Raw genomic sequence first — 25,241 nt, 5'->3', positions numbered from 1 at the left:
CCGTACAACCCGTTAGGCCCCACACTTTCCGCGCCAGCTGGGAGTGCGCTCCGCGGAAAGCTGGCGGGTGGGCGGTCCTAGCGCTTCCCATCCTCGCTCCGGGTCTCTGCTGTCACACGCCTGGGGAGGGGAAACAGTCGCCTCCTGAGTCTCCATTCTGCTGCAGTGGCCCCTGCGTTAACTCTCCCTCGAGCTGCGGCTGTAGAGCCTGCGGTAGCTCCTGTGTCTCGGTGCAGGTGGCGCAGCCTCTGCTGGCTGCCGACTTGACGGGAGGGTGCGGGAGCGCACGCTCCAGGCAGCGTCGGTCTGCGTCCTTCGTCCTCCTATTCCTACCCCCGCATTCCCCGCCCCCGCCTCGCTCTGCGCCTCCTCTCTGGCTGCAGCAGACCGCTCCACACAGCCGCAGCGCCTGGTGTCTGGACAGCCTGTGGTAGGCACGCACGCCCACGCTCACCCTGCCCGGCTGCACTCCTGCCCAGCATGTCGGCTCTCGAGTGGTACGCCCACAAGTCTCTAGGCGATGGTATCTTCTGGATTCAAGAACGCTTCTATGAGTCAGGCAACCGCGCCAACATCTGGCTGGTGCGCGGCTCCGAGCAGGACGTGGTGATTGATACAGGCCTGGGGCTGCGCAGCCTTCCGGAGTACCTGTACTCCTCCGGCCTCTTGCAGGACCGCGGGGCCAAAGAGGACGCGGCGCACCGGCCGCTGCTTGCCGTGGCCACCCACGTGCACTTCGACCACTCCGGCGGTCTCTACCAGTTCGACCGGGTGGCCGTGCACCACGCCGAGGCCGAGGCTCTGGCTCGCGGGGACAACTTTGAGACTGTGACCTGGCTCTCCGATAGCGAGGTGGTGCGGGCGCCCAGCCCCGGCTGGAGGGCCAGACAGTTCCGGGTACAGGCGGTGCAGCCCAGCCTCATCCTGCAGGATGGTAATGGGCCCCCGCGGGCGCGCGCTCTCGTTAAGGGAGGGTATTGGGAAGAGACTGAGTGCCGCATGTTGCAGACCTGCGTGGCCATAAAGGGGATTTATTTTGGCACCTCCTAGAACCACTTCTGTTTCACCCTTCCCTGAGTAAAAACCCACTTGACCAGAGCCAAGGCCGTCGCAGCCTTCCTTGCCAGAGATCAGCCCTGGCACCGTGTAGCGATTCTGAGTACTCCTTTGAAAGCCGGCACCACCCCCTCCCTAGCCAGTTTCCTGCGTCGGCAATGGTAGTAACACTGCAGAGACTTGTGACTGACTAGCGATTTCCCATTCTTTCCCTAAGCACCTGCCCGACATTTCCAGGCGCTTACGTAGTGAGTAGACTTTTAAGAATGACGCCTTAGGGAGAGTGCGTGTCATGATCTGTGCTTTTGAGAACTGTAGACTTCATCAGCTTGGTCACCACCGGGCATGGGCAGTTTCCACCTGTAGCCTTAGAAAGTCATCAGACCAGTGATTCCAATCCGCTAATGCGATTGGAAACCTTTCAGATAGGTTTGTGTTCTTGATGTTGCCTCACGAGAGAAAATGCTTAATAGTAATCATAAACGTAGAATATGTCTGTCTTGCTTCATGACAGATATCTGGTCTGGTTGAAAGCAAAGCCTAAGATTAATAAGGAGGTAATTTTCGGTGGAGGTAAATTATGTGGACTAATGCATAGGTAGCATGGTCCTGTTTGGCTCTGTGAAAGACAGGTATGGAATCAGAGAAATTCATGGAGTGGAAATAAATAGATTAGGGCCTCAGCCCATTCTCCCTACGCAGGCACTTAAATAATTGAGCTAATTTGCCATAACAGCAGTGTTTGGTATATTAATTTTCTAGTTTCTTTTTAGAATACTTTTGATTTCATTTTATCCTCACAACACATTTAAAGTGAGACCACTGACTCCCCAGTTAAATGGTTTGCCTGAGCCAGATCATGATAAAAGCTAGGATATGAATCCAGGCATAATAGACCAAAGCATGCAGAACATACATAAATCCTACCTCATAAATATGTGGTGATAATTCTATGTAGACTGTGAAAGGCCCCTTTCCTTTAGCGTGAGACCATTTTAATTGCCAATTTGGTTTATTAAAACGTGCCTCTCTGTAAGGTAGAAAAATCCAGTTGCTGCAGTATAATAAGGCTCTCTTTATGACCAAACAATATGGCAAATAATGAAATATTTTACAAAAATCAGTTTATTTCACATATGAGATCTTACTCATTTGAGATATTTTAAAAATTCGAATATTATATTGCACTATTTATCGGTGCTAAAAAAAAATTGGAAGATTCTTTACCTCACCCCCACCCAACAAAAGTCTTCATTAAAGTTTTAAATCTAAATTAAAAAAAAAAAAAAACTGGTTTAGATGAGAGTCTTACATTATCTGACAATATGAGATGAAAGTACATGTACATTGAATTTTAATTTACATTAAAGTTACACCTAATTACTGTATTTCTTGATTAAAAAAAATGGATACTTTTAGAGGTAAGATTGCCATGCCGTTGATGGGTCTCCAGACTAAATTCTGATACCCAGACCAAAAATGTTTACATTAGTATTAAAATATATTTAAATTGTTTAAAAGAATAAATTACTTTTGATATTTACTTTTAATTCTGTGTCAGCAATGGGAAATAAAAGGTTAAAGAATGATGGAGATTGATTTATAGTTGAGGAAAGAATCCATGCAGGCCTGAGTATCATGTGCCAGGTCACATAGCCCATCTGGGAAGGAGCTGGGACTAGAACCCAGGGTTCCAGTTGATGGTATAATGCTAACATTTTTGGAGCTGAAAAGGGCCTGCAAACCACTTGTGTGGTGCTTTAAGCCTTTAAAGGGGTGAAAAGAAAGCTTAATGTTTACCAGACACTTTGAAGGTGATGGTACTGTGTTATCAAAGTTGTTTTTCATTAGGAGCTGGATGCCCCACCCTCTCAAGTAATGTCTGATTTCCTCTCTTCTCAAGACTATTAATTTCCTGTATCTTCTAAATGATGTGGCCTGCTAACTTGCTGTTAACATAATCCAGATGGCTGGGAGGATACATAAAGTATTTGTATTAAAAAATTTGTATACAGTTACACACATAAACAGCATAAAGTCTTCATTGCTTTGGTAGAATGCAAGAAGCTGAAGTCATTTATTACATTTCCTTTAATGAATTGATGATCACTTGTCATGGAGAAGCCTAAATCTGTGCACTGTATCTCTAACCCAAAAGCCAACTTGTAAAGAGGGACAGGGAGAAAATAGCCATATCATCCAGTGCATTATCCTTGATGGAAAAACAAGTCGCCCTACTAATAGTGATTGGTTATCTTTCTCTAAGATAGCAGTAGACCTTAGATTGGCATAGCACATACCTGAGTGAGCATAACATCATTTAGCCCATTTTTCAATATAGTCTAGTGGTACAAAGTTCTGGCATTGTGATCCCTGTTACATACATGTTTAAACCATATGCACAGTGTCACCAAGATATTGTCTCACAGGAATGGTTTCAGGTGGACTTAAGTTGTTTGTGGAGGTCAAAACAGGTTGTAGGAAGGTGGCGGATTGAACAGACATATCTAATTTGGCTCCCTACTGAAGCACCATTAATGTACTGTAAAGGAACCGCAATTTAAGTTTTAATCCCCATTGGCTGGAGGAACTGTTTTGGATGCTAGAAAGAAGATATGGTGACTAAGCAGTTTTATACTGTGCCAGCAATGGGAAGTTAAGAGCCAATTCAATTTGCACCGCAGAAACCTTAAAAAACACAGGAATTAGCAATAGGTAGTACCTCAGTGGTGGCAAAGGAGAATAAGTAGAATTTCTTGAAAACCTTTTAAGAAGCTCTTAAAACTAGTGAATGCCCCTCCCTCTCCCATCCAATTAGTTTATTCTCTGGGGATAGTAAAACAAAGGGGTTTGTTGATTGAAGGATGCCAAATTATTATTGAGCTTAAGGGTTCAGTATGGAAAACAGGAGAGAGAGAGAGAGAGAGAGAGTGAGTGAGTATGTCTGTGTGTGTGTGTGTGTGTGTGTGTGTGTGTGTGTGTGTGTGTCTCCTACTAATTTCCCAGAAGAATGAGTACCAGGCCTTTCCCACCCAGGTAGGAAATTAGAAAAATGTTATCTAGGGAATTTGCCTCCTAGAGAAAAGACTAAGATACCAATGTAGAGGAATCCCCAAGAAATCCTGGCCTCTTTCTCTACTGTGAAGCCTCGGTCACCAGCCCCCATGCGTGTGCTGCAGGCAGCCTTTTTGTCCCCTGTTCTTTTTTAAAATTGATACCTAATAGTTGTACTTAGATATTCTGATAAATACATAAAATGTAATGATCAAATCAGTATGTAGCATATCCATCACCTAAACATTTATCAATTCTTCGTGTTTGGTACATTCCAAATCTTCTAGCTGTTTTGAAACTTATAGTAATTCCTTGTAAACTCTATAGTCTGTCAAACATTAGAACTTACGTGTTTTATCTAACTCTATTTTTGTACCTATTAACCAACCTCTTTATTCCCTTTTCCCCTCTCCCCTTTCCATCCTCTGGTAACCACCATACTAGCCCTTCCTCTCACATATGAGTGAAAACATGAGATATTTGTCATTCTGTACCTGGCTTATTTCACTTAATGCCCTCCAGATCCATCCATGTTGCTGCATATGACACGATTTCATTATTTTTTATGGGTGAATAATTCCACTGTGTATATTGTCCCACATTTTATTTATCTATTTATTTGTTGCTGGACACTTAGGTTGATTCCACATCTTGGCTATTGTGAATATTGCTGCAATAAACATAGGAATGCTTTAGTATTCTTATTTCCTTTTGAGGGAATGTGTTCTCTTTCCGGGTCCACGAGGAGGCGTAGTTTTTAGGGCAAGAATTTCCCAGCGCCATGCCCCCCTCCCATCTCTCTCCATCTGGGAGATTTAACGGTTTATGTTTGAATTTTGTGGGCTTGGGAAGAAACTAAAAGTCAATCACTCCAGCGTAAGTTCTAAGGAACTCCTTTCATCAGCCCAGGGTCTTGGAGGAGGTGGGGGTTCCTCCCAGAATAAAAGTCCGTGTCCACACACCTGGCCGGATTTCCCCTCTGGAATCCCCTTCCACACTCTTCGTGGAAGTCTTTCTCTTCTTCTTTTCTTCTCTTTTCTCTACTTAAATAAAATCATCTTTCTGCAACACTTCTTGGGTCCGATATTTACTTTTACGAGCGTATGGTGAACCTGCAAGGTCCCATCGCTATTCTTAAGAAATCGGACACGAAGAACCCATAGCATTCTCTCGGGGGAGCTGCACCTCACCAGCACCCAAGAAAAATCCCAGTTACACTTTCTTTTGGATGTATATACCCAGCAGTGGGATTGCTGGGTCCTTTGGTTGTTCTATTTTCAGTTTGTTAAGGAACCTCCATACTACTTTCCATAGTTGCTGTACTAATCGACATCCCCGCTAACAGTATTCCCTTTTCTCCACATCCTTGTCAGCATTTGTCTTTTTGACAATAGCCATTTTTATTCATACCCCCCCAACTCTTAAATAGGTAACCAAGCATGAAAAAATCTGAGAAAATCCTCTAACATGAGATCAAATCTTAAAACAAACAGCATAAAGTAATTTGAGAGTGGGGGACTATCATCAATATCATCAGGGGGATAAGACAAGTTATTGCCTTCAAGATATCCAAGAGTCAAAAAGGATGCTTTAACAATAAATAGCAGAACAAATTCACCAAAAAAAGCTCTTGGAATTTAAAACCCCAGAAATTACATAATAGTGGGTCTGGAAGATAAACTTGAAAAACTTACTAAAGAGCAGTAAGGGGAAATGGAAACTAGGAGAGAAAAAGACTAAAGTAAGTAGGAGAACCAGTTGGAAAATCCAGTCTTGGACTAATAGATTCAGAGATAGGACAGAGAAGGTAAAAGAAATAGAGCTGCTGGGCGCAGTGGCTCATGTTTCTAATTCCAGTGTTTTGGGAGGCCAAGGAGGGCGGATCACCTGAGGTCGGGCGTTCAAGACCAGCCTGGCCAACATAGTGAAACCCCATCTCTACCAGAAATGGAAAAATTAGCTGGGTGTGGTGGTGCACACCTGTAATCCCAGCTACTCGGGAGGCTGAGGCAGGAGAAGTTGTTGAACCTGGGAGGCGAGGTTGCAGTGAGTCAAGATCCTGCCACTGTCCTCCAGCCTGGGCAACAGAGCTAGACTGTGTCTCAAAAAAAAAAAATAATAATAAACATAGTAGAGGTAGAGGTAATCCAATAATATATCACAATTAAAGAATATAAATTTTCAGATTTAAAGGGCCCACAGAATTCACAGGACAATAGATGAAGACACATCCAAGCCAAAGCATGTTACTGTAAAATTTCTGAGCACTGAGATTAAGGAAGATTTTACAAGCTTCAAGAAATTTAAACAAAAGAGTCGTGTACTCAGAATGGTTTTGGAGCTACCAAGGAAGAAATTTTGCTTTCCAATTTGAATTAAAATGATTTCCAATCAAGAATTTGATATTCCACTATTAAGTTTTTAAGAAATTATTTCCCACATACTGTTACTTAGAAAGCTACTAGGATATGCCCCTTCAAAATAAGGGAGTGAACCAAGAAGGAAGTAATATAGTAAACAGGAAATCTAATTCAAAAGAAAGCCTCAGGAAGATGCAACAGATGACACTAACAATGATAGTACCTCAGGCTTAGAGGGTCCAGATTGGAGCAGCTGAATCAATTCTTTTTCAGGGAGATATGATGGTATGTAGAGAGTGGGGAGTAAAGAGAATTAAAAATTCTATTTCACAGTGGAAACCAATGAATAACATAAAATTTTAAAACCAAGAAATAATACATGCATGAAATCAGTAGAATATACCCAATTTGTAAATATGGAATATAAATCCATATTCAATTTATATGGAATATTAATCCACATCCATATTTACAAGTTGGGTATATTCTTTATATAAAGAATATAAAATTTTCTTTTTCTTCTTACCTCTACTATATCTGGTAGAGGTAAGAGGAAGAAAATGGCTGATGAAGAAATGGCTGAGGTTGTTAAAAGTGGTTGCATCAGGGAAGCAAGATTGGAGATAGGGCAAAAATGGGGCAAATAATTTTTTTCTTTCATTTTAAGCCCCTTCAAAATGTTTTATTTGAAATATGCACATATATATTTTTGTGTATAAACTGAAAATTTAAAAGATGGAGGATGCCAAGTTGGAAAAGGGCATAAGAGAAGTCTAGAATGACTGGAATCTGAATAATAAAATCAGGGTGAAGTTGGAAGGATTTTGTGTATGTGTGTGCTTGTATGTTTATGATACATTTCATAGGCATATCTGGTTCTTGTAAGAGAGATACTCGGAATTCTATATGTAAGCATTATCAGCATATTGAAAGCATTTTTATAGTCAGGATAATGGCAGAACTAAGGATACTCAGCAACTATGGCCTTATTAGTTGCTTACAGCTGTTATCCATTTTCATGGGTGGGTACTTACATTTTATCTGTTGCTAAATATTTTAATATCACCTGGATATAATGAAAGATCAATAATATTCTGTCCCTGAATTGGTAATTCTCTACAGCTTTTTAGGATCAATCTTCTCTTACATTCAGCCTTTCTCTACATTTATTAAACAGCTGGTCTCCAATAGTTCTATTACTAAGTCAACTTGGCAATAATTTCTTTGCCTAACTTGCCAATCATACAATAAGTGGCAGTTGTTTGTATTCCCTCGAGACCCTTAAATCTGTACTAATTATCCTATAAAGTAATTCTGGTCCCTTATATCTGGAATGTGAAGAAATCGGGAAGTGTCTGAAACCATCTTAATGTCACTACTGGGATTCTGGCAGATGAAGCAGCAAATGAGGCTCTGCCCTGACATAGATTTCAGCTACCCAGGACAGATGACAGCTGGCTTCTTGCCCTTGTGTCCTGGGAGTACCATCAGGACAAAAATTCTTTCAGAGAATTTAGCCCTGTGGTTATACTGTTTGGCATCATCCATTAGAAGAGTCATTTAGGGATAATGACAGTGGTTCTAGAACTTTGATATGCAAGAGCTTGTTAAAAATAGCAAGTTCTAGGCTTTAACACCTAAGTTTGGATGCTGTAGGACTTGTGTGTGACAAAGGAATCCTTAACAGTCCCCAGGTGATTCTGATGCAGAGGTTCTGCATACTATAATTTGAGGTATATGATATGCTTTTATGGAATTACATTGTGTAGCACTGTATAGTGCAATTATGGCTATGCAGTGTTTCACTTCATCCTTCTTCACACGTTGTCATAACTGAATAGGCATTGCTGCCCGAGCAGTAGTTCTCAAAGCATGGTCCTGCACTAGCAGCCTTAGTATTGCCTGTGAACTTGTTTGTTAGAAATGTAGATTCTTGGGCACTAGTGTATCAGTGCAAATTTATCAGTGCAGCAGTTGGGGGTGGGGCCCAGCAGTCTATGTTTTAACAAGCACTACAGGGAATTCTGATGTACGCCAAAGTTTGAAGACTGCTAGTGTAGTTCCTTGCTTCCCAAAGTTGCATGAAAATGAAAATCACCTTGGTTCCTTGTTCAGCATACAGATTTGAGACTCTTCCCTAAATGACGAATTCAGAAACTTTGGAGTGGGTCTAAGAACTTGTGTGTTTAACATGTATTTCAGGTGATTCTTACTGTTGCCAGCAGTGAAGCCATACAGGTCTGCAGCAACCTCACTTCTTGCCTTCTCAGAAGAAGGAATTTGAGGGGCAGAAGACAGAAGGGGAGACAGAGACAAGTTTTAGTGCAAGAGTGAAGATTTATTAAAAAGCTTTAGAGCAGTAATGAAAGGAAGTAAAGAACACTTAGAAGAAGGCCAAGCCGGTGACTTGAGAGATCAAGTGTGTGGTTTGACCTTTTGACTTGGGATTTTCTATGTCCGCATACTTCTGGGGTCTTGCATCCCTTCTCCCCTAATTCTTCCCTTGGAGTGGGCTTTCTGCATGCACACTGGTCTGCCAGTGCTTGGCAGGTGAGCATGCACAATGTGTTTACTGGGGTTTTATGCATATTCACTTAAAGCATTCTTCCCTTACCAGTCAAATGTCCCTGGAAGGTCACATACCAGTTAAACTCCACCATTTTGCCTCTTAATGCACATGCTTGAGCCCACTCACCCACCTCTTAAGATCTTATTGGGAAGCTGCTGATCACCAGTTTCAGGTATTTCTGTCTGTTGGGAGCCTGCTTTACCCTGGCATGGGCTGCAGTCAATTATTAGTTTAGAGATAGTTTCCGCAACCACCTGACCATCACCTGATGATCACCTGACATTCCTGGTGTGTGTGTGTGGTTGTAGAAAGCCCTCTCCTGCCCGGCTCATGTCTGACCAGCTACCCGGTATAACATTATCACAGGCAAATTCTAGAAGTCTGTAGACTATTGCATGCATGAAAAACACCTGGATAACTGTTACTGCCTCTGGTCCTCAGATCATGCTTTGAGCAGTACTATTGTAGAGACAGATCAGTTTACAATGGAAGAAGGGAAAAATGACAGAGGTGATGACAGAGATGGCACTTCAAAAGCAAATAATTGGGAAGTCAAAGTATTAAGAGAACCCTTTAGGAAAACTGTTAAAGCCCTTGACTTTTGCCCACAGGACCCTCTACGTGAGAAGAAAATAGCACTTTACAGGGCATAATATTATTACATTTACTCTCACTGCGAACTGTGGCCAAGGTAGATTAGCAGACTACCAAAAAGACTCTTTACTGATAAGATTAAATTAATAATTCTTTAAAATGAAATTCCAACCAAACTGTTTTCCATTTCCAACTATGTACTGTAAAATTTTAGTCCCTTCTACATGCCTGCAAAAAATTTAGTCCCAGTTTTAAATCATTTTTTTTAAGTACTAATGTTACTCAAATAATAAGGAATTTCTTTACTCCTAAATTCAGAAAAGAAATAATGTGAATCCCTGGGCTTATAAAGCAAAAGCCAGAAGTACCAGCATATTCAGAAAATATGTTTGAAACATTATGCTTATCTTTAAAATTATTGATTATTTTTACATTCAGTTCTATTATATCCCTTTTCAATAGCTTTTTATGAATTTAGTATAATTCATATACTATAAAATTCACCCATTTAACAGGTATAATTCAGTGGCTTTTAATATATTCAGTTGTACATCCATTACAATCAATTTGAGGATATTTTTCTTACCTTCCAAACAAATATCACCCATATCTTTTAGCCATCATCACCCTCAACATCCCCAGACCTTTACCCCCACCCCAGATTTGTCTATTCTGGACATTTCATTTAAATAGAACAATACAACCTGTGGACCTTCACAACTGCCTTCACTTAGCATTATGATTTCAAGGTTTATCCATGTTGAAGTGTGAATCAGCACTTTATTTTTGTTACCAAATAATATTTCATTTTATGAATATGTGTCATATTTTAATACCTATTCACTCATTGATGTACATTTGGATTATTTCCACTTATGTCCTTTTTAACAGCTTTATTAAGGTATATTTACATACCATAAATATACACACTTTACGTGTATGGTTTGATGAATTTTAGGAAATGTATACATGCATGCAACTATAACCACACTTTAGTTCAAGAACACTTGTCACCCCTAAAAGTTTCCTCCTGCTTTTTTTTTTTTTTTTTTCCAGTCAGCTCCTTCTCCCATCCCTGGCCTCACTGATCTGTCTTGTGTCACTATAGTTTTGATTTTTTGAAAATTTTCTATAAATACAATCATGCAATATATATATAATTTTGTGTCTCCCATCTTCCATTTCACATCTTTTGGATATTTATCCATATTGTTGCATCTATTAATAATTTATTCCTTTATATTTCTGATAAATATTCCATTGTATGAATATAGCATTTTATTTATCTCTTCGCCTGTTAAAGGAAATTTAAATCTTTCCAGTTTGGAACTGCTATGAATAATTCTGCCATGAACATTTACATACAAGTCTTTATGTGGATGCATGTTTTCATTTCCCTTAGTAGACACTAGGAACAAAATTCCTGGGTCATATGGTAAACGTATGTTTATTTTTAAAGAAAGTGCCAAATTGGTTTTCAAAGTGATTATACCATTTTATATTTCTAACTGCAGTGTGTAAGGATTCCATTTTTTCAGTATCTTTTTCTTTAAATTTTTTTTTTTTTATTTCAGTAGGTTTTTGGAGGAACAAGTGGTATTTGGTTATATGAATAAGTCCTTTAGCAATGATATCTGAGATTTTGGTGCACCCGTCACCCGAGCAGCATACACTGTACCCAATGTGTAGTCTTTTATCTCTCACCACTCCACACACTTTCCCCCAAGTCCCCAAAGTTCAGCGTTATCATTCTTTTCCTTTGCATCCTCATAGCTTTCCTCCCACATATGAGTGAGAACATATGATGTTTGATTTTTCATTCCTGAGTTACTTCACTTAGAATAATAGTATCCAGTTCCATCCAGGTTGCTATGAATGTCATTATTTTGTTCCTTTTTATGGCTGAGTAGTATTCTGTGATATATACAGTTACCACATTTTCTTTATCTGCTCGTTGATTGATGGGCGTTTGAGATGGTTCCATATTTTTGCTATTGCAAATTGTGCTGCTATAAACATGGGTATGCAAGTATCTCTTTCATATAATGACTTTTCTTCCTGTAGGGAGATACCTAGTAGTGGGATTGCTGGATCAAACAGATCTACTTTTAGTATTTTAAGGAATCTCCACACCGTTTTCCATAGTAGTTGTAGTAGCTTACATTTATACCAACAGTGTAAAAATGTTCCCTTTTCACTGCATCCATGCCAACATCTATTATTTTTTTATTATAACCATTCTTGCAGGAATAATGTGGTATGCATTGTGGTTTTGATTTGCATTTCCCTGACACTTAAGTGATGTCGAGCATTTTTCCATATGCTTGTTGGCCATTTGTATATCTTCTCTTGAGAATTGTCTATTCATGTCCTTAGCCCACTTTTTGATGGGATTGTTTGTTTTTTTCTTGTTGAATTGTTTGAGTTCTTTGTAGATTCTGGATATTAGTCCTTTGTGGGATGTATTGATTGTGAAGATTTTCTCCCATTCTGTGGTTTGTCTGTTTACTCTGCTGATTATTTCTTTTGCTGTGCAGAAGCTTTTTAGTTTAATTCAGTCCCATCTATTTATTTTTGTTTTTGTTGCATTTGCTTTTGGGTTCTTGGTCACAAAGTCTTTGCCTAAGCCAGTGTCTAGAAGAGTTTTTCTGACATTATTGTCTAGAATCTTTATGGTTTCAGTTCTTAGATTTAAGTCTTTGATCCATCTTGAGATGATTTTTGTATAGGATACGAGATGAGGATCCAGTTTTATTCTTCTACACGTGGCTTGCCAATTATCCCAGCACCATTTGGTATCCTTTTCTTACTTTATATTTCTGCTTTCTTTGTTGAAGATTAGTTGGCTGTATTTGGCTCTATTCATGGGTTCTCTATTCTGTTCCATTAGTCTATGTGCCTGTTTTTATACCAGTAACACACTATTTTTATACCAGTACCATGCTGTTTTTACCATACTAAAACAGCATGGTACTGGTATAAAACAGTACTATACTATACTATAATGGAACAAACTATACTGTAATGGAACAAACTTATAGTTTGAAGTCAGGTAGTGTGATGTCTCTAAATTTGTTCTTTTTGCTTAGTCTTGCTTTGACTAGGTAGGCTCTTTTTTGGTTTCATATGAATTTTAAGATTGTTTTTCTAGTGCTCTGAAGAATGAGGGTGGTATTTTGGTAGAATTACATTGAATTTGTAGATTGCTTTTGGTGGTATGGTCATTTTCACAATATTGATTCTACCCATCCATGAGCATGGAATCTGTTTCCATTTGTTTGTGTCATCTGTTATTTCTTTCAGCAGTGTTGTATAGTTTTCCTTGTGGAGGTCTTTCATGTCCTTGGTTAGGTGTACTCCTAAGTATTTTATTTTTATTTTTTACAACTATTATGAAAGAGGTTGAGTTTTTTATTTGATTTTCAGCTTGGTCACTGTTGGTGTATAGCAGAGCTACTGATTTGTTTACATTAATTTTGCATCCTGAAACTGTTGACTGCCAGTTCTACAAGCTTTTTGGATGAGACTTTTAAGAGTTTCTAGGTGTATAATCATATCATCAGCAAACAGTGACAGTTTGACTTCCTCTTTACCAGTTTGGATGCCCTTTATTTCTTTCTCTTGTCTGATTGCTTTGGCTAGGACTTCCAGAACTGTATTGAATAGAAGTGGTGAAAGCGGGCATCCTTGTCGTGTTCCAATTCTCAGGGAGAATGCTTTCAACTTTTCCCCATTCAGTATAATGTTGGCTGTGGATTTGTTGTTGGTGGCTTTTATTACCTTAAGGTATGTCCCTTCTGCCATTTTGTTGAGGGGTTTAATTATAACGGGTTGCTGAATTTTGTTAAATACTTTTTCTGCATCTATTGAGATCATCATGTGATTTTTGTTTTGGGTTCTATTTAGGGTAGTGTATCACATTTATTGACTTGGGTATCTAAACCATCCCTGCATCCCGGTATGGAGCCCACTTGATCATGGTAGTTTATCTTTTTGATATGCTGTTGGATTCAGTTCACTAGTATTTTGTGAACTAGTATTCAGTTCACTAGGATTTTTGTATCTGTGTTCATCAGGGATATTGGTCTGTAGTTTTCTTTTTTGTTATGTCCTTCCCAGGTTTTGGTATTAGGGTGATAGTGGCTTCATAGAATGATTTAGGGAGGATTCCCTCTCTTTCATTTGGACCAGTGTCAATGGCATTTGCATCAATTCTTCTTTGAATGTCTAATAGAATTCAACTGTGAATCTATCTGGTATTAGACTTTTTTTTTTTTTTTTGAGATGGGGTTTCGCTCTTTTTTCCCAGGCTGGAGTGCAATGGCCCGATCTCGGCTCACCGCAACCTCCGCCTCCTGGGTTCAAGCAATTCTCCGGCCTCAGCCTCCCGAGTAGCTGGGACTACAGGCATGCACCATCATGCCCAGCTAATTTTTGTATTTTTAGTAGAGACGGGGTTTCACCTTGTTGACCAGGATGGTCTCGATCTCTTGACCTCGTGATCCACCCGCCTCGGCCTCCCAAAGTGCTGGGATTACAGGCTTGAGCCACCGCGCCCGGCTAGACTTTTTTTTTTTTTAATTACCATTTCAGTCTTGCTGCTTGTTATGGGTCTGTTAGAGATTCTGTATCTTCCTGGTTTAATCTAGGAGGGTTATTTATTTTCAGGAGTTTATCCATCTCCTCTAGGTTTTCTAGTTTATATGTGTAAAAGTGTTCATATTAACCTTGAATAATACTTTGCATCTCTGTGATATCAGCTGTAATATCTCCTGTTTCATTTCTAATTGAGCTTATTTGGATATTCTCTCTTCTGTTCTTGGTTAATCTCACTAATGGTCTGTCAATTTTATTTATCTTTTTAAAGAACCAGCTTTCTGTTTCATTTATCTTTCCATTTATCTTTTAAGTTTTTTAAAATTTCAATTTAATTTAGTTCTGCTCTGATCTTGGTTTTTTCTTTTCTTCTGCCGGGTTTGGGTTTGGATTGTTCTTGTTTCTCCAGTTCCATGGGGTGTGACCTTAGATTGTCTGTTTATGCTCTTTCAGACTTTTTGATGTAGGCATTTAATGTTATGAACTTTCCTCTTAGCACTGCTTTTACTGTATCACAGAGATTTTGATAGGTTGTGTGTCACTATTAGTGTTTAGCTCAAATAATTTTTAGATTTCCATCTAGATTTCATTGTTTACCCAATGATCATTCAAGAGCAGGTTATTTAACTTCTATGCGTTTGCATGGTTTTGGGGGTTTCTTTTGGAGTTGGTTGCCAATTTTATTCCATTGTGGTCTGAGAGAGTACTTGATATAATTTCAGTTTTCATAAATTTACTGAGTCTTGTTTTGTGGCGTATCATGTGGTCTATCTTGGAGAATGTTCCATGTGCTGATGAATAGAATGTAAGAAGTCAAAAACATGATACAAGATAAGAAACACAAATTCTTCAGTGAAATAGATAGCATAAATGAAAAACAATCACAACTTCTGGAAATCAGGGACACATTTAGAGAAATTCAAAATGCATTGGAAAGTCTCAGCAATCGAATCAACCAGCAGCAGAAAGAACCTCAGAGCTCGAAGACCTGGCTTTTGAATTAACCCAATCCATCAAAGACAAAGTAAAAAGAATTAAAAAAAATGAACAAAGCCTCCAAGAAGTCTGGGCTATTTAAATGTCCAAATCTAAGAATAATTGGTGTTCCCAAAGAAGAAGAGAAATCTAGAAGTTTGGAAAACCTTTTAGAGGGAATAATCAAGGAAAACTTCCCCAGCCTTACTAGAGATCTAGACATCCAAATATAAGAATCTCAAAGAACACCTGAGAAATTCATCACAAAAAGATCATCACCTAGGCACATCGTCATTAGATTATCTAAAGTCAAGATGAAGGAAGAATCGTAAGAGCTGTGAGATGAAAGCATCGGGTAACCCATAAAGGAAAACCTATCAGATTAACAGATTTCTCACCAAAAACTCTACATGCTAGAAATTTTTAGCCTCGTTAAACAAAACAATCATCAGCCAATAATTTTGTATCCAGTGAAACTAACTTCATAAATGAAAGAAAGATATAACAGTCTTTTCCAGACAAATAAATGCTGAGAATTCACTACTACCAAGCAAGCACTACAAGAACTGATAAAAGGAGCTCTAAATCATGAAACAAAGCCTTGAAATACACCAAAATAGAATCTTCCTTAAAGCATAAATTTTACAGGACCTATGTAACAATAACACAATGAAAAAAAAAAAAAGCTATTCAAGTAACAAATAGCTCTATGAATAGAATAGTACCTCACATCTCAATACTAACATTGAATGTAAATGGCCTATATGCTCCACTTAAAAGATACAGAATGGCAGAGTGGCTAAGAATTCACCAACTAAGTTTCTGCTGTCTTCAGGAGACTCACCTAACATATAAAGTCTCACATAAACTTAAGGTAAAAGGGTAGAAAAAGATTTTCCATGTAAATGGACACCAAAAGTGAGCAGGCTTATATCAGACAAAGCAAATTCTAAAGCAGCAGCAGTTAAGACAAAGAGGAACATTTTATAATGATAAAAGGACTAGTCCAATAGGAAAATATCATAATTCTAAATATATATGCACCTAACACTGGAGCTCCTAAATTTATAAAATAATTACTATGAGACCTAAGAAATGAGATAGATGGCAACACTATAATAGTGGGGGACTTTAATACTCCACTGATAGCACTGGACAGGTCATCAAGATGGAAAGTCAACAAAGAAACAATCTGTTCTATACCCTAGAACAAATGAACTTAACAGATAATACAGAACGTTCTACCCAACACCACATCTTTTTCTTTTCTTTTCTTCCTTCCTTCCTTCCTTCCTTCCTTCCTTCCTTCCTTCCCTCCTTCCTTCCTTTCTTTCTTTCTTTTCTTTCTTTCTTTCTTTCTTTTTCTTTCTTTCTTTCTTTTTTTGATAGAACGTCTCACTCTTCACCCAGGCTGGAGTGCAATGGTGCAATCTCACTGCAACCTCTGCATCCCAGGTTCAAGCAATTCTCCTGCCTCCGCCTCCTAAGTAGCTGGGATTATAGGCATGTACCACCACTCCTGGTGAATTTTGTGTTTTTAGTAGAGATGGAGTTTGACCTTGTTGGCCAGGCTGGTCTTGAACTCCTGACCTCAAGCCATCTGCCCACCTCAGCCTTCCAGAGTGCTGGGATTACAGGCATGAGCCACTGTGCCCAGCTCACATCTTTTTTAACACTTGGTTTTGTTAATCCTTTTCAATTTAGCCATTCTAGTGAGTGTGTAGTGGTATGTCATTGTGATTTAATTTGCATTCACTAAAAACTAATGATGTTGAGCATCTTTTTGGTACTTATTTGCTAATCAGATATCCTCTTTATAAAAGTATATTAAAATCTTTTCTTCCTTTTAAAAATTGAACTATTTTATTATTGTTGTACAAGCTCTAAATATATTCTGAATACAAGATTTTATCAGATATACATTTTGCAAATATGTTCTCCCAATGTGTGGCCTACCTTTTCTTTTTCTTAACGGTGTCTTTTTAAGCAAGAAAGCTGATGACTTGGATGAAGTCCAGTTAGTAATTTTTGTCTCATGCTTTATGATTGTTGTGTCGTATTTAAGAGCTCTATATCTAATCCAAGATCATAAAAATGTTCTCCTAATTTTTCTCTAGAAGTTCCCATATTTAGGTTTATGACCTATTTTCAGTTAATTTCTGTGAATATTGTGAAGCAAAGGTTGAGAGGTTCTCAGTCCTTATTTGTTTGTCCGCAAATGGATATAGAATGTATCCCAGTCCAATTTGTTGAAAAGACTATCTTTCTACACATTTAACTATCTTGGTTGACCTTTGTCAGATACCCATTGACAATACTGTGTCTACTTTCAGACTCTCTGTTCTCTTCCATCAATTATGTCTATTTAACCAGTAACACAATATCTTGATTACTGTAGCTTTATGGTACACTTGATCTTAGCCAAAAGGCCGAGAAGCAATATTTTATTGCAACTCTTGAAATTAGATAGTATACATCCTCTGTGTTCCTCTTTTTCATAATTATATTGGCTATTCTAGGTCATTTGCATTTCCACGTGAAATTTAGAGTCAGATTTTCAGTTTCTTCAAAAAAAGGGCAAGATTTTGATTGAGATTATGTTGAATTTTTACTCGCCATTACAGTAGCCACTAGCCATGTATGGTTATCAAATTTAAATTAAGATTGCCGGACGTGGTGGCTCACCTGTAATCTCAGCTCCTTAGGAGGCTGAGGCTGGAGGATCATTTAAGGCCAGGAGTATGGGACTAGTAAGGCAACAAAGTGAGATCCTGTCACTAAAAAAGTGTTTAAGTTAGCTGGGCTGTTGTTATATACCTGTAGTCCCAGCTACTTGGAAGGATACCTTGAGCCCAGGAGTTCAGGGGTTATAGTGAGCTATAAGCAGGCCACTGCACTTCAGCCTGAGTGACAGAGATTCCATCTCTTTAAAAAAATAATTAATATTGGTTAGAATTAAAAATTTAATTCCTTAAATGTACTAGCTTTATTTCAAGTACCGTTAGCCACACCATATTGAACAGTATTGCGAGTCAACATTTCAACCATTGCAGAAAGTTTTATTAGGAAGTGTAGCTATTGGAAAAATTGGGTTACATTACCATCATAGCAATATTGAGTCTTAGTGATATTGAGACAGTCAGTAAGCATAGCCTCTCTCTCGTTTTATTTAGATCTTCTTTATTTTGACAGTGTTTTTGTAGTTTTCATTGTACAGTGTTCATATATTATAAAACATCTTTTGTTAAATTTTTTCCCAAGTATTTTATTCTTTGTGATGCTATTTCGAGTCAAGTGTTTTAAGATTATTTTTCATAGTCAGTTGTAGCATATAGAAATACAGTTTATCTTTTTATGTTCATCTTGTATCCTGTGACATTGCTAAACTTGTTATTTCTCTAGCTTTTTCCTACTTTACTTAGGACTTTCTGTATGTAAAATTATGTCTAAATAGAGATTTACTTTTTTTCCCCTAATCTGTGCGACTTTACTCTCTTTTTCTTGGCTTATTACACTGGCTAGGATCTTCAGTATAATGTTGAATAGAAATGGTAAGAGCAGACATTCTTGCCTCATTTCTATTCAAAGAGGTGTTCATAAGTGATCTTTATCAAGTTCAGGACCTTCCCCAGTGATTCCTAGTTTGCTGGAAGTTTTTATCATGAATGAGAAATGGATTTTGTCATGAGCTTTTTATGTATCAATTGAGATAATCATATGGCTTTCTCCTTTATTAATATGGAATATTACATTAATTTATTTTCACTAGTTAAACCAAACAATATTTCTGGGATGAACTCCTCTTGGTCATTTTCCTATTTATAAGTTGCTGGATTTGATTTGTCAATATTTTGTCAAGAATTTTAAGACTGCATTCATTAGATATATTTGTGTATAGGCTTTTTTGTTTTGTTTTGTTTGAAAGAGTCTTTGTTGTTCAGGTTAGAGTTCAGTGGCACCATCATAGATCTCTGCAGCCTCAAACTTCTGGGCTCAAGGAATCCTTCCACCTCAGCTTCCTGAGTAGCTGGACTACAGGTCCAAAACACCCTGCTTGGCTTTTAAAATTATTATTTATTTTTAATTTTTGTAGAGACAGAGGTCTCACCATTTTGCCCAGGCTGGTCTTGAACTCCTGGCCTCAAGCAATCCTCCCATTTGTTGCCAAAGTGATAGGATTATAGGAGTGAGTCACCATACCAGGCTTGATTTTGTTGTTATTTATTTTAATATATTGTCTTTGGTTTTTATGAGGGTAATAATTGAGTTAGATTTCTCATCTATATTCTGAAAGTCTTTATATGGGTTGGAATTATATAGGGTTGAAATTGTCCCATTTAAAAATGATTGACAGAATTGATCGATGAAGCCTTCTTTGAGCCCTTACTTTTCTTTGTGGGGAGATGTTAAATTGTTAATCAATTTCTTTGCTTGATATAGGTTTATTTAGATTTCATTCCTTCTTGGATCAATTTTGATGATTTTTCTCTTTTTAAGAATATGTTCATTTCAAATAAGTTGTCAAATGTGTTGGCTTAAAATTGTTCATAATATTCCCTTATTCTCCTTTTCATTTCCTTAGAGTCTGTAGTAATGTTCCTTCTTTCATTCTTATTTTAGCAAGTTGTATCTTCTCTAATTTTTTTCTTGATTTGTCTGGCTAAAGGTGTACCAATTTTGTTGTAGTTTTCAAATAAATAACTGTTGGTTTCATCTGTTTTTCTCTGTTGCTATTTGTATTCATTTATTTTTGCTCTGTCCTTTATTATTTCCATTAATACTTATTTTTTGTTTGATATTTTCTTCTTTTTCTAAATTCTCAGGATAGTAAGTTTGATTATTGATTTTAAACATTTAATCCTTTATAAAATAAGCATTTAAGACAATAAATTTTCTTCTAAATACTGCTTCAGCTGTATTCTGTACATTTTTATATGTTTTGATTTTGTTTTCATTCATTCAAAATATTTTTATATTTCCCTTTGATTTCTTTTTGATCCATAAACTATGTAGAAGTTTGATGTTTGCTTTATATATGTTTGAATATTGCCCATATTTATTTTTGTTTTTCCTAATTTGTTATTTTTTGTCTATTAAAAATATATTATAAGGCTAGGTGCAGTGGCTCATGCCTGTAATCCCAGCACTTTAGGAGGCTGGGGAGGGAGGATTGCTTGATGCCAGGCTTGCCAAGATGGTGACCAGCCTGACCAACATGGCAAAACTCTGTCTCTACTAAAAATATAAAAATTAGCCAGACGTGGTGGCACATGCCTGTAATTCCAGCTATGTACCAGTCTGAGGTGTGAGAATTGTTTGAACCTGGAAGACAGAGGTTGCAGCAAGCCAAGATAGCCCCACTCTATTCCAGCCTGGGCGAGAGAGTGAAACTCTGTCTCAGAAAAAAACAAACAAAAAAAACCCTACACGTTATATATTTTCTGTTCATTTTTTAATTTCTAATTTAATTATGTTGTGGTCAGAGAACATACTTTGTATGATTTTATTCCTTTTATATTTATTGATTCTTGCTTTATAGCCTGTCGAATATTTCAACTGCAATTGAAAAGAATGTGTATTTTGCTATTTTGGAGTAAAGTGTTTTATTTTTGTCAGGCCAAGTTGGTTGATAGAGTTGTTCAGGTCTTCCATATCCTTACTGATTTTCTATTTACTTGTTTTATGAGTTACGCAGAAAAGAATATTGAACTCTCCAAGTATAATTGTTGAATTGTTTGTTGTTTATTTCTGTCAGTTTTTGCTTCATGCATTTTTGGTGTCTGTTTTAGATGCATATACATTTATAATTGTTACTTTTCTATGTATTGATTTAATGTATAATATTCTTATAAAATTACTTCTTTAGTAATATTCCTCATGTAAAAATTAATTTTGTCTTACATTAATATAGCTCCCCTAGTTCTCTTATCAGTAATAGTTAATATGGTTAAGCTTTTCAACCTATGTGTGTCTTTGGCCTTATAATTTCTTTCTTGTAGACTGCTCCATTTCCTCTCTGGTGAGATTTTACCCTATTTGCAAGTTAGCCTGCAGAATTTAATGTATTCTGACAGAAGACTTGAGGTTCCTGGGTCAGAAATGAAAGAGATTATTACTCACAGCACTAACATTAGAGCATCATCATTTATACCAATTCCTCAAGCCCTAATTCTGACAGGGTGATTAAAAAAAAGAGGCAAAATACAATAAAATTTCCTAGAGCAACATTCATTAATTGTGTCAACAGGATACTGGTACCACAGATGTTCTGAAAAGTAAGTTTCATGATCAAATAAGTTTGAGAAATTGTGCAATGATAATCTACTTCGTGTATATCCACAGTATACATTAATATAATAAAAGCTCAAAGATGTCATTCTGAAAAGAAAGCTACTTTTCTTTAAAGTGAGAATTCCCCAAATTATTTGACCACAGAATTACCTTCTTTTCATCTATGTATCATAATAATCTTTAGAAGTAGTGTTCCACTTACTCGCTTTGGAAACACTGGTCTAGCAAACAATAGGAATGAAATATAGTCGGCTTATTTTTAAATCATCATTAAGAAATATAGTAGTTATGAAATAAAGTGTCATCTTTCCCAATTTCTTTGGAAGCATATAATGCTCTTTTATTCTTTAAATGCTAAGTCAAGTATACAACGTTTATCTGTAAACTCTGTTTCCATTTGTAGGGGATGTGATCAACCTTGGTGACAGGCAGCTCACTGTTATGCACATGCCAGGTCACTCCAGGGGCAGCATTTGCTTACATGACAAAGACCGAAAGATTCTCTTCAGTGGAGACGTCGTGTATGATGGATCACTGATTGACTGGCTCCCATACAGCAGGATAAGTGACTATGTCGGAACCTGTGAACGTCTAATAGAATTAGTGGACAGAGGTCTGGTAGAGAAGGTGCTTCCTGGGCACTTCAATACCTTTGGTGCTGAAAGGCTTTTTCGATTGGCTTCCAACTATATTTCAAAAGCTGGGATATGTCACAAAGTTTCTACTTTTGCCATGCGATCTCTTGCAAGTTTAGCTCTACGTGTAACAAATTCTAGGACCTCACCCTAGTATCTATCCTGATAATATATTTTGATTAATTATATACAATAATTCATTCTGTGCTATTTAAATGATTAATAGTGAGCATTTCATGAAGTGCTTTTATACCACTATTATATATCAGAGAAAGAAAGATTGAGAATGAATAAGCCAAAAAGAAAATTGTTAGTTTAAGTTGTTTTCTTTCTTCCAAGAAAGAAGCCAGTTAAATCTGCTTATCCTTGCCAAAGCTGTCATCATGTAATACATGCTCTAGAAATGACATAAAGGTTTATGGGGAAGCAAAGAAGAGATTTTGTGGCAAAAGAAAGATCTATCCTTGCCTCTGTTTGTCTTGTTTTATTTCCTAGATGACCTAGGAAAAAAGGCATGTAGAGTATTATGTTTATACTTTAAACTTGATATTTTTAGTATATTATTTAAAGATAAAGGTTCCTGGGTTTGAAATACATTAGAACTTAATGCAAACATATAAAGTCACATTGAGAATGACAGCTGAAACATTACATTGTTATGGTCCTGAATTTTTTCACACTTCTTTATTTATTTATTCTTTGTGTAAATATAACATACATGATATGTTATGTAATATAACTTACGAAAAGTACAGTGAATTTTGCTTTATTGCAAAGCTTTAAATATAAATTGCAGAGTGCTTCAGTAAAAAGCTACTATATATTGTTGTTTGTTATGTAAGTAATATTTTCAATTATGAAAGTGAAATGCAAATGTCTGTAATCTAACTACAAATTGTCAGATTTCTCAAAAGGACACTGTCAGGCAAATTTGAAAATATACACATTGAGAATAATTTTTTATTATTGTATCCTATTTTAATATTAACAGCTATTATAAACAAAATTTTCCTGTTAAATAGATACTTCAGTATTGTGTTACGTTTTACAGTATTAAAACAACTATGAAGATCTACAACTATTCTTTTACTTAACATGCATATGTACTACAGAGGGATTTTTAAATTAACTGCAAATGTGCATTAGCTATTGACTTAGAGTGAACTGCCTTTTGTATCCTGATTCACAACACCTATTCCTGTTCAGTATTCTTTGTCTTGAATAGAGAAGTCTATGTTCATAAAGTCCTAGAAAAGGTTATACCACTATTTAGTAAAATGTTTGGTTTGGTGCTCCTAATAATAATTTGTTAAAAGAACTTTTAGAATATTTCATGAAGGGTTTTAAACCATTTTTCCCACTGCCTTTTTATTACTGACATATCTAAAACCAAACTGAAATCACTTTAGAACTCAGATTTTTTAATGTTAGGAAGTTACAGCAATTTTGGTTTCTGAAAAATTATGAAACTTTTCTACCCTACAGATGCCCAGTTTCTTTATTTTTTTTTATTCATTCAGGAGATATACACATAAACATATACATACACAAACACAACCCCACATGCATACATATAGTCACATATATACATGAGGCACAGCACTAAACACTGTGGAGGCTTAAAAAGTCAAAGACAACATTATAGCTAAAAGTTGAAAGCACACAAAATATAAATCATAATATATGCAAGTTAATATACATTATACATGTGTGTAAGAGACATAAATGGAGGGGTGCAAACCTTGGTTAGGGAAAGTTTACTGGAGGAGGGGTTTTTGAGTCAAGTTTGGAAGGATGAACTTGTTAGATAGGGTAGGAAACAAAACAGTCTAAGAACAGGGATATAAGCATTGCTAGTCTAGAATAGTCTATTCCTTGTGAAAATATAAATTTAATTTTCAGGAGTCCAATATATTCCAAACACCACATATTTAGCATGAGAAAAATTCATTTGTGATTGTATATATCAGCCATTCTTAATGCGAGACAAGCTGAACTGCCACATGCCACCAAATGAACCTTTACTTCGATCTAAAAGGAGGGCATGACTGGTTCAACTATATTAATAGAATATCATGGGCATTTCTCTATGATGGTCATTCAAGGCAGTAGGTTTGTTTCAACTGAGTGCAACATTGAGAATAATGATTTGGTTCAGGGCAACTACAAACAATCACTTACTAAGCCTTAAATAAAGCCATTATTTTTATATCAGTAGCACAAAGGAAAACCAAAAGTCCTTAACCATTGACCATTTTTATCATATTTTAGGCCTTTTTAAAAAAAAAATCAGGGTATAGTAGGCACTAAGTTTTATTAGGAACGATTTAAACCTGCTAAAGGATTTATTTATAAAAAGTATAATTTTTTCAAAACACATTGATATTATTTTTAATTTCCCAAGTTTTTCAGTTTTTCAAATTGTACCACAACATGGGACTGTGATATTTTGCTATTACTTCAATGTGAATAAATTGGGTAAAGGATATCATTTATTGAGTATCCATGCTGTACATTTAAAATATGCATTATTTAATTTAGTCTTAGTCCCAGCACCGAAAGATAATTGACCAGCTTCAAACAACACAATTTTGGACAAAGCTGAACACAGATCTGTCTGCCCCACACTTCTCTTTCTCTTATATCTGCACAATAGCAGAAAATTGGCAAAGTGTATTTTTACTTTCCAAGATGCCACATGTGCCAAGAATAAATCAAATGATGTTAAACATAATAACATATCTTTAAAAAGCTTTTCAAAATATATTTTCACCCTGACAGTGACCCTTGTAACTTACGATTTTTGGAAACATTAGTATGTAAGTATAATTCAAAGTTGTCAAACTGTAAGACATTTAGAAGTAATTTTTATTATTTACATTGTTAATACTTATTCACTGGAAATTCATTTTCCTTACTGGATGTTGTCTTTCAACTCAGAAGCCTAAACAAACAAAAACCTTGTGTATTATCTTGATATATTTGACTAAATGTATTTGTTCTTATATGGATAGTAGTATGAATGTGACATGCACCAATTATCCTATTATAATTTTCAGATAAGTGTAAGTAAGCATTTGTGTAATAAATATTCAAGTAATCATTTTATTT

At 36.8% G+C, this 25,241-nt stretch overlaps 1 protein-coding gene across 1 annotated transcript; it reads left to right on the top strand.

Moving 5' to 3' along the window:
- MBLAC2 (metallo-beta-lactamase domain containing 2) lies at positions 1-25,241 on the top strand. The gene is made up of 2 exons (XM_017508551.2): positions 1-934; positions 21,899-25,241. Exons 1-2 carry the CDS (start codon positions 481-483, stop codon positions 22,282-22,284), a joined length of 840 nt encoding a protein of 279 aa, XP_017364040.1. The 5' UTR covers positions 1-480; the 3' UTR covers positions 22,285-25,241.

This window comes from Cebus imitator, unplaced genomic scaffold, assembly GCF_001604975.1.
Source record: "Cebus imitator isolate Cc_AM_T3 unplaced genomic scaffold, Cebus_imitator-1.0 Scaffold16, whole genome shotgun sequence".
Taxonomy (NCBI): domain Eukaryota; kingdom Metazoa; phylum Chordata; class Mammalia; order Primates; family Cebidae; genus Cebus; species Cebus imitator.
This window is presented reverse-complemented; position numbering and strand designations above follow the sequence as displayed.